Source organism: Eulemur rufifrons, chromosome 24, assembly GCF_041146395.1.
Source record: "Eulemur rufifrons isolate Redbay chromosome 24, OSU_ERuf_1, whole genome shotgun sequence".
Classification (NCBI taxonomy): Eukaryota; Metazoa; Chordata; class Mammalia; order Primates; family Lemuridae; genus Eulemur; species Eulemur rufifrons.
Genome location: NC_091006.1, coordinates 5059500 through 5074177, shown reverse-complemented (window position 1 = coordinate 5074177; position 14678 = coordinate 5059500). Strand labels below are relative to the sequence as shown.

Below are 14678 nucleotides of genomic sequence, written 5' to 3'. Positions count from 1 at the left end.
AAGGCTTCTGATCTTTGAAACGACCTTCATGTCTATAAAACTTAAAACCAGACTATTAAATACCATTCTCTCCAAATACATTCTTTCCTAGTTTGCTTGATGTTATCAAAGATATTTACCACTCTTAACTTATTCAAAATGTACTATAAACCTTCTTTCTTCTAGATCTTTTTTTTTTATTTGTTTCTCTTTTTCTAGCATTCTCAGTCCTTGCTATTGTGATAGATTTTTTTTTTTCTTTCAGGCATTCTTAAATCTGTCTTTAAAAAAGACAAAATTCTTAATGTTCCTGTCCTTAGTTACATACCATTTTCTTTTTTAGCCCTTCCTTCATAATACCTCAGATTTGTTTTCTGTGCTAAGTTCCCATTCTTACCACAAATATAGTTGTTAATTTTAAAACTCACTTGCCTCAGCCTAGACTGGTAATTCCAGACTCACCAATTTCTACCATTATACCTTTGTGGTTCATTTTATATGATCATTGTTCCTGAAGTTAATATCTGGTTTGGATAAAACAACAGTAACTCATTTTAATTCTGATTCATTAAATGGTTATTTACAATTTGGTCTCTTTTCTTCACCACTATAGCTATTATCGCCTGAACAATGCCTAACACATAGTAGTCACACAGATTTAACTTTTTTAAATAAATTTATGTTGTTTCACTGGACTCTCGGTCTTATTTTTCTAATTTGTCTGCAAGTGATCTGCCTTTAAATTACAATAATCCTACCCATTATCAGAACTTAAGCACTTTGTTTTATATAGATGGCTCTAATATCAACAAACTCAATGCATTTCACCCACCTTTGCTCTAGTTCTTCAGGAATACTAGTCTGTCACGTCACCTATTTTGTGACAGTGTGTCAGAAATGAAAATCACTAATATTCCCAGCTCTTACATTCTTTCCCATTATCTATTTCTAAATTATTTTGTTCCTGCCATGAAGTCAGCTTGATTCTTTTGTCTCTGTTATCATTTCTTATGGGTCTTTTCACAATTTGTGTTATGTTTATCAGCCTGTGAAATATATTGATATCCTCTCATATTTTCATTTCTCACTGACATCATACAAAATGACAACTAACTTATTTCATGTCTTCATTATAATTTTTGTCCTAATTCAGTGTATATTGTTACTTTCCTAACAAGATATACCATCACTTGTTCCTTATTTTTTATTGCTTATTATATGAAATTAGAATTCCTCTTCTTTCAGGGACTATCACCATAAGCCCTCATCTGGTCTTTTCAACTTTGTCTTGGAGAAAATTCTTGCTAATTTGCACTTGACCTCGTCTCCTAAATGGTCTCCATAAATGTAAGGTTTGTCATCACATAGGTACTTCTTATTGTGTTGTGTTCTCCCTTCCATGTACTATATATCTTTTAAGTCTCAAGATTTCTCCGTGAACTGTTCCTTGATTACTTTCACATCATATCTACCTTTGTTCTTTCTGAATTTCTTTTTTTTTTTTTTTTTTTTTTTTTTGAGACAGAGTCTCACTCTGTTGCCCGGGCTAGAGTGAGTGCCGTGGTGTCAGTCTAGCTCACAGCAACCTCAAACTCCTGGGCTTAAGCGATCCTACTGCCTCAGCCTCCCGAGTAGCTGGGACTACAGGCATGCGCCACCATGCCCGGCTAATTTTTTGTATATATATATTTTAGCTGTCCATATAATTTCTTTCTATTTTTAGTAGAGACGGGGTCTCACTCTTGCTCAGGCTGGTCCCGAACTGTTCTTTCTGAATTTCTGTGCTACCTATTAACTATAACACAAACACACACAAAACTCTTAAAAGCAATTATATAATTTGATGCCTGATTGTACAAGGTTTATGCTTAAGGATTCTTTCCCTAAAGATAAGATGCCCTTTGAATCTTTATCACTGTAATTAACATGTTAGGTATTAAGTAGTTACTGCTTTAATTGTTCATGGAGCTATGTGGGGGAGGAAGGCATGTAGTGGTAATTTCCTTTATCAGCTCAGGCTGTGGCCCTGTAGATTTTTTTTTTTTTTTAAGAAATGAGGTCTTGCTATTTTGCCGGGGGAGGGCTTGAATTCCTGGGCTCAACTAATCTTCCTGCATAAGCCTCCCAAGTAACTGGGACTACAGGTGCACACCTGTGGCCCTATAGAGTCTGTTTAAAGTGGTTGGATTTTGCCAAATACCACATAACTATGATACACAGTGATAATGCAGACTTATAAGGGTTTAAAGAAGATAAATCAATAAAATATTCCTTTCATGAGAAAGGATTACTATCATATCTGCATTTTTTCCCTTAAATAAGGCTGTAGAATGGAACATCTGCATTTTTTAATGAAATATTTATGTCAGAGTGCAAGATTGTTAAAAATTTCTTAAGATGTTTTTTCTAGACCATATTTATGTTCAAATTTTAAAGAACAGAGTTTAAAGTAGTGGGAGAAATATGTGAAGGGTTTTTGAGATCATGGACGGTAGGATTTCCTTGAAGATTCTCTAAATATGAGTAGAAATAAGACTGGAAGGCAAGCTAATTGATTAAAAGAACATTAGCACAGGCTTGTGATTAGGAATAAGTAAGGTATTTATAGAGCAATAAATACTAGGCCTGACTGAAGCTAAAATTACTTGTGGTGAGTGAGATTTGTCAGCTATGTGGACAACCCTAAAAACTTGCATGAATATAAAAAGTGAATCTAGATGATGTAAAGGTTTTTTTATAGGAGAAATCCCTTGCATGTGTTAGTAGAGGGCATAATGGACTCAAGGAAGAAGTAGAGTTTTGAGCCTGGCTTTAACATTGCTCCGTTAGATGTGGATGGTTGCAAGGTAACTAAAGTCAGAAATAACTATAAGTTTATAAGAGAAAGGATAATGTTAATGAATTGAGCCATCTGGTCTACCATATGAAAAATCAGGGTGAAGGAATGTTACTGCATTGGGGAAAGACAAGCCAGTCTTTTCCTTAAACATGAAAAAGTAAGTCAGCAACTGAAAAGAGGAATAGTTATAGTTGATGGTCATGAGAGTTTTGTTATTGAGCAATTTCAAAAGAATTGATTTACCAGCAGTCAGAATAGAGCAATTGAATATATTCTGATCTGTTTTAAAGTTCCTGTTGGAAGTATTTTCCTAATTCTCCCCTCAAATGAGAAAATGATTCCCAGGTATATGGAGGATTAGAACATAGACTATAGGATTGTTTTTCTAAATACTAGAATATTAATTGATACATGAAGAGTTTAATTAGTGTGTGGAACAACTGGAAGTATTTTACTACAGTAATCTAGGGGCGCATGTATAAAAGTATAGGCAATTGGTATTCTCCAAAAGTAATCTTTTGTCTGATATTTTCCCTGAATAAACATTTCTACTAATTTTTCTTGTCCATTCTACTACAGTTTACTGCCTTTGATAGGTTCACTTCATTGTCTCTGAATTTACTTATCTAACCATCAATCCTTTCATCATTCTTTGACTTCTTGGTTTGTTTCACTTCCTCTATGAAGTTCTTGTGCAAAGGGCAAGAGGTATTAGTAGTGTTTATTGCTTATTTTTTCGTTCTTTTCCACACTGAAGCCATTTTTGTTAAGGTTCTATGTTTTTTTAATCCAGGAGGAGGGTAATTTTTCCTGAGTTTCTTTTGGCCTCATTTGGTAGAGTATAGTAAAATTTCTTTCCATAGCAAATGTGTGAAGAGTCACATATTGTTATTAATTATATTCTTTTCTAGAAGAAAACTGGAAAGCTGAAGACTTTCTGGTGAAATTCAGGGAACACCAAGATAAGTATTTTAGATCAGTTGTACGTATCAACCACAAAAAACTAGTTAATGAGAAGAATAATATATATGAAAAGACATTTACTCTAGGTAAAAACCCTGTTAATTCAAAAAACCTACCTCCTGAATATGACACCCATGGAAAGATTTTGAAAAACGTTTCAGAATTAATCATCAGTAATCTAAATCCTGCAAGAAAGAAACTTAGTGAGTATAATGGATATGGGAAATCACTCCTCAGTACTAACCAAGAGACAACTCATCCTGGAGTCAAATCCCATAATCAAAGTGGCAGGGTTTTTAGTCATAATGAAGTGCTTATGCAGTATCAGAAAATGGAAACTCCAGTACAGTCATTTGTATATAATGACTGTGAGAAATCATTCCTTAAAAGAGGAGGCTTAATTACACATAATAGAGCTTACAGAGGGGAAACCCCATCTGTATATAAAAAGAGAAGAGCAACCAATATTGAAAAAAAACATACCTGCAATGAATGTGGGAAATCGTTTTGTAGGAAGTCAGTATTGATCCTGCATCAGGGAATTCACACAGAGGAAAAACCCTATCAATGTCATCAATGTGGAAATGCATTTAGAAGAAAGTCATATCTCATTGATCATCAGAGAACCCACACAGGAGAGAAACCCTTTGTTTGTAACGAATGTGGTAAGTCCTTCCGCCTCAAGACAGCCCTCACTGACCATCAGAGAACACATACAGGGGAAAAATCATATGAATGTCTGCAATGTAGGAATGCTTTCAGATTGAAGTCACATCTCATTCGTCATCAGAGAACTCACACAGGAGAGAAACCATATGTTTGTAATGACTGTGGCAAATCCTTCCGCCAGAAGACAACACTCTCTTTACATCAGAGAATTCATACAGGGGAGAAACCCTATATTTGTAAAGAATGTGGAAAGTCCTTTCACCAGAAGGCAAACCTTACTGTACATCAGAGGACTCATACAGGGGAAAAGCCCTATATTTGTAATGAATGTGGAAAATCGTTCTCCCAGAAGACAACCCTTGCTCTTCATGAAAAAACCCATAATGAGGAGAAACCATATATTTGCAATGAATGTGGGAAGTCCTTCCGCCAGAAAACAACCCTCGTAGCACATCAGAGAACACATACAGGGGAGAAATCTTATGAATGTCCTCATTGTGGGAAGGCCTTTAGAATGAAGTCATACCTCATTGATCATCACAGAACTCACACAGGAGAGAAACCATATGAATGTAACGAATGTGGGAAATCATTCAGTCAGAAAACGAATCTCAATCTACATCAGAGAATTCATACAGGGGAGAAACCTTATATCTGTAATGAATGTGGGAAGTCCTTTCGCCAGAAAGCAACCCTCACTGTACATCAAAAAATACATACAGGGCAGAAATCCTATGAATGTCCTCAGTGTGGGAAAGCCTTTAGCAGGAAGTCATATCTCATTCATCACCAAAGAACTCATACAGGAGAGAAACCATATAAATGTAATGAATGTGGGAAGTGCTTCCGCCAGAAGACAAATCTCATTGTACATCAGAGAACTCACACAGGAGAGAAGCCCTATGTTTGTAATGAGTGCGGTAAGTCCTTCAGTTATAAGAGAAACCTCATTGTCCATCAAAGAACTCACAAGGGAGAAAACGTAGAAATACAATAAATGGTGTGGTTTCTTTGTGAACCCTTTCCAAGTTATTGTAAACCTTAGTTTTGAAAAGAAAAGCATGCTTAAACAGGTTAATGTAATTTTAATCACAAATGTAATAATAGTTATTAAATGAAAGTACCAAAACACATAACTATTTCTCTAATGTTTACTAGCATATAAAATGGATGTTATCATTATTATTGAACTCAATCAGATACGAAGCTAACTTTTAAATTTTTCAACTGCTCCTGCTGACTCAAATAGTTTATTTTAAAAAATACATAACATGTGCAGAGGTAAAATATAAAACAATTATAAGCATCAATCTCCATAAGAGAGAGAACATATCTATGAACTGTATTTCTCATTGCACTCTGTGTAATACAAAGCAGTTAGTTGCTACTTCTGTAAAGATTACTACTTTCCTAGCCTGTAGTGTCATAAAGTAGTTTTTGCATGTTTTTAAACTTTATATTTTTTTATTATACATCATGAATTCTTTTGTCTTGTTTCAGTGAACATTTTTAATATTTGTACATTATTGCATTGGCAGTAGTGTATTTTCATTTTGTCTACTATTCCATTTTAAGAATATACTGCTATTTATCCTATTGATGGATATTTGTATTTTTTATAATTTTGTGTTATAATAAATATACTGCTATGAGTATTCTTGTTTATGTCTTTTGGGGGTATATGTGTGTATTTCTTTTGGTTTTATACCTAGGACTGGAATTATTTAGTCCAAGGTGTATGTAAGTTTTTTCAGCTTTGGTAGGTAGTGCCAAACATCTCAGACCTTTCTCAACATGAGATGACTCATTTTGGACAGAAACAGATCTAACTAATCAATGTGGAAAGGTCTTTAGTGGTCATTCAAACTGGGGAATTCCCACTAAAAAGGAAACTTATAATTTGCTAATTGTGAGAAGGCTGTTAGTCATGGATATATGAATGCAATAAATGTGGAAAGGCTGTTAGCTGTCACTCAACCCTTACAAAACACAAAACCAGAGAATTCGTATTGGAGGGAAATCCTATAGTTGTCATATTTGGGGGGGTATTTTAGCCATCGCTTACATCTTACTCAACATCAAAGAATGGTAATTTATATAAGAGAAAGGGATGTTAATAAGGGAAATAGATGAGTAAAATTTGAAAGTACAGTAGAGAGAATTATGAAAAATAATTTATATAAAAAGCCTTTTATACCTTAATCTATCTCACAGACATAAAGGTTTCTAAAAATCCCAAATTAAAAAAAATTACTAGAGAGATTTTGAAGTTTGAGAATTGGAAAGCCACTAAGACAGTAATTTCCACAGCATCTTTTCTGTGAAAATAGTAAGCTCAGCAGCAACTTGAACAGTTTTATTGAAGGCCTTTCTTGGGAAAGATTACTTATAACCAACACTTGGTACATATGTGAAATCATTATATGTAACAAAATTCAGTGGGAATTTAAATTCAATTTTTCAAACAATTTAGAACTGCAAGCTGTATCTGATTAAGCAGGTAGATAGTTTGTGGTTCAAGTATCTGACATTAAAAATATTAAACAGGCCCTCTGGCCTATAGAAAGGGACAGCCATTTCCAATCAGTAGTAAAGAAACATGCTTGTCAGTCCTGATCTTGCAGATAATTTCAGAGCAAAAAAACCTAGGTGATGAAAAAAAATAAAAATTTAGATTTGAAAGGGGCATAATATCAAATGCATAATGCCTTGTCTAGACAGAACTTCGTTAAATTTAGCCTTAATAATTTGTATTTATGCTTAAAGATTTTTTAACAGTACAGGCAGGATAAACAGAATAAAGTAACTGAACAAGTAGGTGAGGTTACATTTATATTCAGAACTGTAAGAACCTAGGGATTACTTCATTTGAAAGTAGATTTGCTTTTAGGTGAATAAATACTATTACACACTAACAGTGGAGACTAGCAAAAGAATTATACTCATGACCAAGGATGCAAGCCTACCTCATTTTCGTAGGTGTTTAGCATGACTCTGTGATCCTCAACTTCCAGGCTATGACCCAGTACAGGTCTGTGGCCTGTTAGGAAATGGGCCACGTATCACCACCTGAGGTCTACACTATCTTCCCCAATCCACAATACCCAAACTCCTCACCCTCAGTCTGTGGAAAAATTGTCTTCCATGAAACTGGTCCCTGGTGCCAAAAAGGTTGAGCACCACTGGTCTAACTTGTTGCTTGTTGTAGCCTTAATCCATTAAAGATTTTGTAATACGTGAGTCATAATGTCTTGGACTTTCTACTCTTCCTTATTTTTGCTTTCCCAGACATTTCAGTGGCTACCATGAAAATAAAAAGTATCTGTGGTATCACTGTATGTATTGTCCTGTCTCCTGATTTACTGCACATGTCATGAAATAGCCATATTTTGTTTGCAGTAGAACATTGTATCCATATGCCCTTTTATTTTTATATATAGCACATATATTCATGTTTTATAGGTCTTGAGTATGAAGAACTAGAATGGCATGGTGTACCAATGGGCAGTTTTTTAAATAGCGAGACTTTGAAAGTACAGTTATGAACCCAGAGATGATTAAGGGTGTTTTCTTATCTCAGGGAACTCCTAGTATAGGTTATATAAACAACTCCGGAAAGTATTTGTATAGTAATCATTGGACATCTCTCCATATTTATTCTCATACTTTTGTTTGTGTGTGTTTTTCAGCTGGCCCTATTTTCTTAATATCATAGTTTTAACATGTTCTTTGCATGAAGAAATTATGAAGTAGTCTCTTAGGAAACTTGTTATGGCTGCATCATATGGTAATTCTACATTTAATTTTTTGAGGAATCTCCATTCTGTTTTCCACAGTGACTTTACCATTTTACATTCCCAATGGTCATGCACAAAGGTTCGTATTTCTCCACATCCTTGCCATCACTTACTTTCCATTAAAATTTTTTATTATAGTCATACTAGTGGCCCTAAAGTGGTACCTCATTGTGATTTTGATTTGCATTTCCCTAATGATCAATACTCTAGGTCCCCTTCATTCTTGAAGAATATTTTTGCTGGAAATAGGATTTGGGATTAAGAGTTCTTTCATTCAGCACTTAAAAGGTATGTCACTTTTTTCTGGCCTTCATGTTTTCTCCTGAGAAATCTGTTTCCATTTTGTTCCTCTAAAAGTAAAGTGTTGTTTCTTTCTTGCTACTTTCAAGGTTTTTATTTTGTGTTTAGTTTTCAGAAGTTTGAGTATGATGTGTTGTGGTTTTGTGTTTTGGGGGGTGGGAAGAAAGTTAACCTTATTTGAAGATTCACTCACCTTCTTAAATCTATATTTTGCCAAATTTGGGAAATCTTCGGCTTTTATTTCTTTGAGTACTTTTTCAGCCTTGTCGTCTTTTTCCTGACCTTCCAGGATTTCAGTGACATGAAAGTAGTCTAACAGGTTCCTCATTCTTTTCATTTATTTTCAGTCTATGTTCTCTCGTTCAGATGGGTAATTTCTATTCTTTTGTATTATAGTTCACTGATTCTTTCTTGTATCTCCTCTATTTCTGCTCTTTGACCATCGAGTCTATTTTAGTTATATTTTTCAATTCTATACTTTCCATTTAGTTATTTTGTATATATTCTAATTCTTTTCCGGACTTTCTATTTGTTGAGAATTTGTATTTCATTTGTTTCAAGTCTGTTTGAGATTGTTCAAGCACTTTGATGATGTCTGTGTCATATATCAGGTAATTCTAATATCTTTGTCATCTCCATGCTCTTTTGTGTTTGTTTTTTTTTTTCCCCCGTTCAATTAGATTTTCCTAGTTGTTAACATGATTGATTTTCAGCTGGAATGTGGAACTTTTGTCTATTATGTTATGAGATTCTAGATCCTACTCAAACTTTGTTTCTCTAACACCACTCTGGCATTGGGGTTGGGAGTGTGTGTGTGACATTTTGCTGTGCCATATAGTATGTAGAAATCCAGGTTTCCCACTCACTCTCCACTGACACCTGGGGGAGAGGGGTCCTCCTTACTGTTAGGTGTACATGGGAGTTCTGGCTCAATAGTACCTGCCTTTTTATACTTCCCTGGCTAAGAGAGATAGGATGCTGTATTAGTGCCCTCCATATATATACACCATGGAGGTAGGGGTGGCCTTGTTGAGCTGGGCAATAGTGAAGATACTGACTCTAAATTACATCTCTGACACCAACCCAGCAGGTTGTTTGGGCAGTATCTCTTTCCCTCTGAGGGTGGGGTAGAGATCTGGGTTCTACACATGACTCCAAGGGCCCTGCTAACTGCCGTCTGGGATGAGAGTCCTGTTTCCCTTCACAGTCTTCCTGAAATCATCCTGGTAGGGAGGTTGGGGAGCCTTGTTACAGTCTCGTCAGAAAAGTCTAGGTTCCCTGCTTGGCCTTTGCTAACATAGATGTGTGGTACCAGTTTGTTTTTCTATGGTTTGTGGTTGGAGTAGGGTAATTATTATCTAAAAGTTTTATGTCTTGCTAAGCTACCCTTTTCCGGGTCTATTGTCTAGAAAGCAGGTTTTTGTTAGGACTTTTTTTTACTGAATTTATTGGTGTCTCCAAGTTTCTTGCTTCTTCAAGCTCCAAGTCCGATGCATTTTGCATGGGAAAAAAACCCCAGGAATTCACCATTCTCTTGTTTCTTAGATCCAAATCAATTTATAGGATTATCTTTTTTTTTTAACAGTGGCACCACTGTGTTAATGAGTAATAGTTTTTATGTGGATATTTAGATTCTTTAAAATATTTTGCTATTACACATAATACTGTAGTAAATAATTGTGTATGAATGTATTTTCATATTGAGTACACAGAAAGGATTACTGAGTTGAAAGGTAAAGACATAATTTTGTTACCAAACATCTAAGAAAAGTCCTATAATTTTGCATTGCCACCAGCAATGTATGCCATGGCTGTTTGTCCTTGGCCCCACCAATACAGTGTATTGTCAAATGTTTTAATTTTTGTCTACCTGATAGGTGCAAAATTGCTTCTCAGTATGGTTTGTTACATTTCTTATTATGAGTAAAGTGGAACATCTTCTTAAATGTTGAGATATTTTAACATCTTTTTGTGAACTGCATAAAGATAAAACAGCTTTAAAATCAGAATATGTATCTCTGTTACAGTGGTATGGGTGCATCAATTTTGAAATTACTGTTTTTGTGGTAGGATTAAATATGTTGACAAAGTCAGGAGCTAGGTTTCTCAGATTTAAAGAAGGGAAGTACAGATATGAAATGGGAAAAGGTAAAGAAGAAAGTTGTTAGGTAGGATTGGAATTGGACACATAAGGATGATGTCATTATTTTAATATGGACATATAGTAAAATGTATGTGTGTATTTCCAAGCTCTGTCGATTATAAAGGCCTAGAAGCAATGACATCACAGTAGCAGTGAGCTCACCAGCACCCAGATCTTGCTTTTCGACACTAAGCCTCCTTGAAGAAATGGTTAACTTCAGGGCTGAGTTAGAAATAGTAGAAGATGGAACTGAAACATCTTGTTGATCTAGAAAGGATAGGCTAAAAAATGATGGAGATTTATCAAAAAGATAAAGGATTGCATCAGGGAAATGCAAATCAAAACCACAATGAGATATCACTTAACCCCAGTGAGAATGGCCTTTATCAAAAAAACCCAAAACAACACATGTTGGCGTGGGTGTGGAGAGACAGGAACACTAATACACTGCTGGTGGGACTGCAAACTAGTGCAACCTCTGTGGAAAGCATTATGGAGGTATCTTAAACAGATTCAAGTAGACCTGCCATTTGACCCAGCAATCCCATTACTGGGCATATACCCAAAGGAAAAAAGGTCATTCTGTAACAAAGGCACGTGTACCCAAATGTTTATAGCAGCACAATTCACAATAGCAAAGATGTGGAAACAACCCAAATGCCCATCAATACATGATTGGATTAGTAAACTGTGGTATATGTATACCATGGAATACTACTCAGCTATAAGGAATGATGAAGATACAACATCTCTATGGTTCTCCTGGAGAGAGTTGGAACCCATTATATTAAGTGAAGTATCCCAAGAATGGAAAAACAAGCATCACATGTACTCACCAGAAAATTGGTTTCCTTGATCATCACCTAAATACACATCTGGGAACGACACCAATTGGACATCAGACTGAGGTGGGGGGTGGGGGAGGGGATGGAGGTATGCCTACACAATGAGTGCATTGCGCACCGTTTGGGGAGTCGTAACACTTGAAGGTGCTGACTCGGGAAAGGGGGGGTGGGGAAAAAAATATGAAACTATTGTTTTTAACTTGCACTGTTCACTTAATAATTTATCATGAACATTTCCCATATTATTTCATATCATTGTACAAGAAATAATGTATACATTATGAGGACATACTGTATCTAACAAGATATACTGTTAGACTCTTTGATTCTGTAAAATTAAAAAAATAAATAAATAAATAAATAAATAAAATATATGTTCAGGGGATCACAAATTAAAATGTCCAGTTTTCAGAGATGGGGGATCATATGGCAGGTTCATGTTGTAATGCATGTGACCTGCTACCCATATTCAAGTTGTTTATACCTTGGCTCCCTGAAACAATAAATTATTTCTTCTTTCCTGTGGAAAAAAAAAAAAAAAAAGATAAAGGATTGCATCTGAATTGGCCAAATGCCCAAATCTCTGGGACAAACTGAGCATCAAAATAAAGAGTATGAAAATTACAGTAATGTATTACAATCCATTTAATCTTTACAAAGGAGTTGTGAATCCATATGAAATAAAGTGACAAATAGGTAATTGAGATTAGAGAGAGTGCTTTCCTTATAGCAGAATATAAAAGAATGATGGAGTTAGAAAATCCCTTTTGTAAACATTGTGGTAACAATTGATTGAGACAACAATCATCAATAGATGCTAAAACTAGGGGATATTTACATAGTCTCAAAGGATTAACCTCACAAATTCTTTATTACAAAAGAAAAATAATTTTATTATTATTATTACTGTGGAGAAACCTGACAGTAACTTTCAAAATTATTAAAGGCTGGGCACAGTGACTCACATCTGTAATCCTAGCACTCTGGGAGGCCAAGCTGGGAGGATCACTTGAGGTCAGGAGTTCAAGACCAGCCTGAGCAAGAGCCAGACCCCACCTCTACTAAAGATAGAAAAATTAGCTCAGCATGGGGCACATGCCTATAGTCCCAACAACTGGACAGGCTGAGGCCGGAGGATTGCTTGAGTCCAGGAGTTTGAGGTTGCAGTGAGCTATAATGACACCACTGCACTCTAACCCAGCAACAGAGCAAGACTCTGTCTCAAAAAAAATTAAAGACATCATCACTAAGAATAGATAAACCAACATCATATGCCTCCTATTGTGATGCAATGAGAAGGAAGCAATGTCATTTATAAATGGCATTTCTGCTGAAAATGTAAAACTTGTATCTAAAATGATGAAACATCAGAAAAATCCTAATTGAGGTTATTGAGAACAAGGATTCTAATCGGATACATGTCAAATACATTAAAACTAAGTAAATACCCTATAGTTCTGAATTTTAATTGGGACTATTACTGTGACCAGTCTAGCAGCAATATGCATCACTAGCACACAGATTATGGTATTGATAGATCATTTCCTGCTAAAATAAACCAGATTTCTTGGGAGAAATGGCTGATTCCAATCCTGGACAGAAAATGCCGAAGATGTGGCCGGGCGCGGTGGCTCACGCCTGTAATCCTAGCACTCTGGGAGGCCGAGGCGGGTGGATTGCTCAAGGTCAGGAGTTCGAGACCAGCCTGAGCGAGACCCCGTCTCTACTAAAAATAGAAAGACATTATACAGACAACTAAAAATCTATATAGAAAAAATTAGCCGGGCATAGTGGCGCATGCCTGCAGTCCCAGCTACTCGGGAGGCTGAGGCAGTAGGATCGCTTAAGCCCAGGAGTTTGAGGTTGCTGTGAGCTAAGCTGACGCCACGGCACTCACTCTAGCCTGGGCAACAAAGTGAGACTCTGTCTCAACAAAAAAAAAAAAAAAAAAAAAAAAAAAAAAAAAAAGAAAATGCCCAAGATGCAATCCAAAATTATTTGATATACAAAGAATCAGGAAAATGTGATCAATTATCAAAGGAAAATAAAATTAACAAACGCCAAAGTCAAGATGACTCAGATGTTGGCACTATCAGACAAAGACTTAAGGCAACTAAGCTATGATCACTATGCTACATGAGGTAAACATGAACACTTTTGAATAAATGGAAACACAGAATTTCTTAAAAGAGACATAGAAACTATAAAAAGATCCAAATGGAAATTTTTAAAGACTAGTCATGAAATGGAAACTTTAAAATTGAATAATACAAGATCTGGGATTTTACAAATGCGTAAGATGGGCTCAATAGCAGAATGGACAAAACGGAGAAAAGTGTCTTACCCAATCTGAAGAACAGTGAGAAAAAGATTGAAAAAACTGAATAGATCTTCAGCAACTTCTGGGACATACAAAATGCTCTAAAGTTCTAGTGTCACTGGAGTTCTAGCAATAGAGGAAAGTGATATTAACCAGAAAAAATATTTTAAGAAATAGGCCGGGTGCAGTCACTTAGCCTTTGCTAAGGGTATGAATGGGGTCAGTTTTTTCTGTGGTGTTTGGCTGGAATACAACAATTTTCATCTAAATGTGGTCTTACCAGGCTGCCCCTTTCCTCATTCTTTGGCTAAAGAAAGCATGCTTTTATTGTTTTTTGTTTGTTTTTTTCCTGCACCGATTGGCATTTCAGGGTTTCCAGCTTCTCCAGATCCACATCTGTGATATATGAGGCAAAACGAAAAATTCCTTGGGTCCCATGGTCCCTACTCTGTTTTTCTTCTTTTCTCTACCTTCAAGAGATTTATGTTTATTTTCTGTAAACATCCAGGGTTTTTATTTAGGAGAAATGCAGAAAGTATGTTTAATCATCCCTGAGGTTAAGTCCTTCTTCCATTATTTAAACTATTACGTCCATCTTGTACATCTGTTCTTTTCTTACCCCTTTAAATGTCTATGGTACGTATAGAGTATATTCTGCATCTATTTTGTACTTTTCTTTTCATAATTTCCATCTGTCCTTTTTCTCAGTTCTATGAAAATTTGTTGAGCTGTTTAAGATTGACTGATTTGGTCCCCTGCCATATCTATTCTGCTAATTAATCTGAGTAAAGTTATTTCATTTTATTGGTCTGGAGGCAGGGAG

The 14678-nt window shown here is 35.6% G+C and overlaps 1 protein-coding gene across 6 annotated transcripts in view; it reads left to right on the top strand.

The window, feature by feature from the left end:
• The window catches only part of ZNF565 (zinc finger protein 565), a 60808-nt gene that overhangs the window by 10838 nt on the left and 35292 nt on the right, over positions 1 to 14678 (top strand). For all 6 annotated transcript variants that reach the window (XM_069458154.1, XM_069458153.1, XM_069458155.1 and 3 more), the window contains one exon: positions 3730 to 6115. In XM_069458154.1, coding sequence (XP_069314255.1) covers positions 3730 to 5447 — 1718 coding nt within the window. In that variant the 3' untranslated portion in view covers positions 5448 to 6115. Of the gene's footprint in view, positions 1 to 3729 lie in introns of those variants that run through there.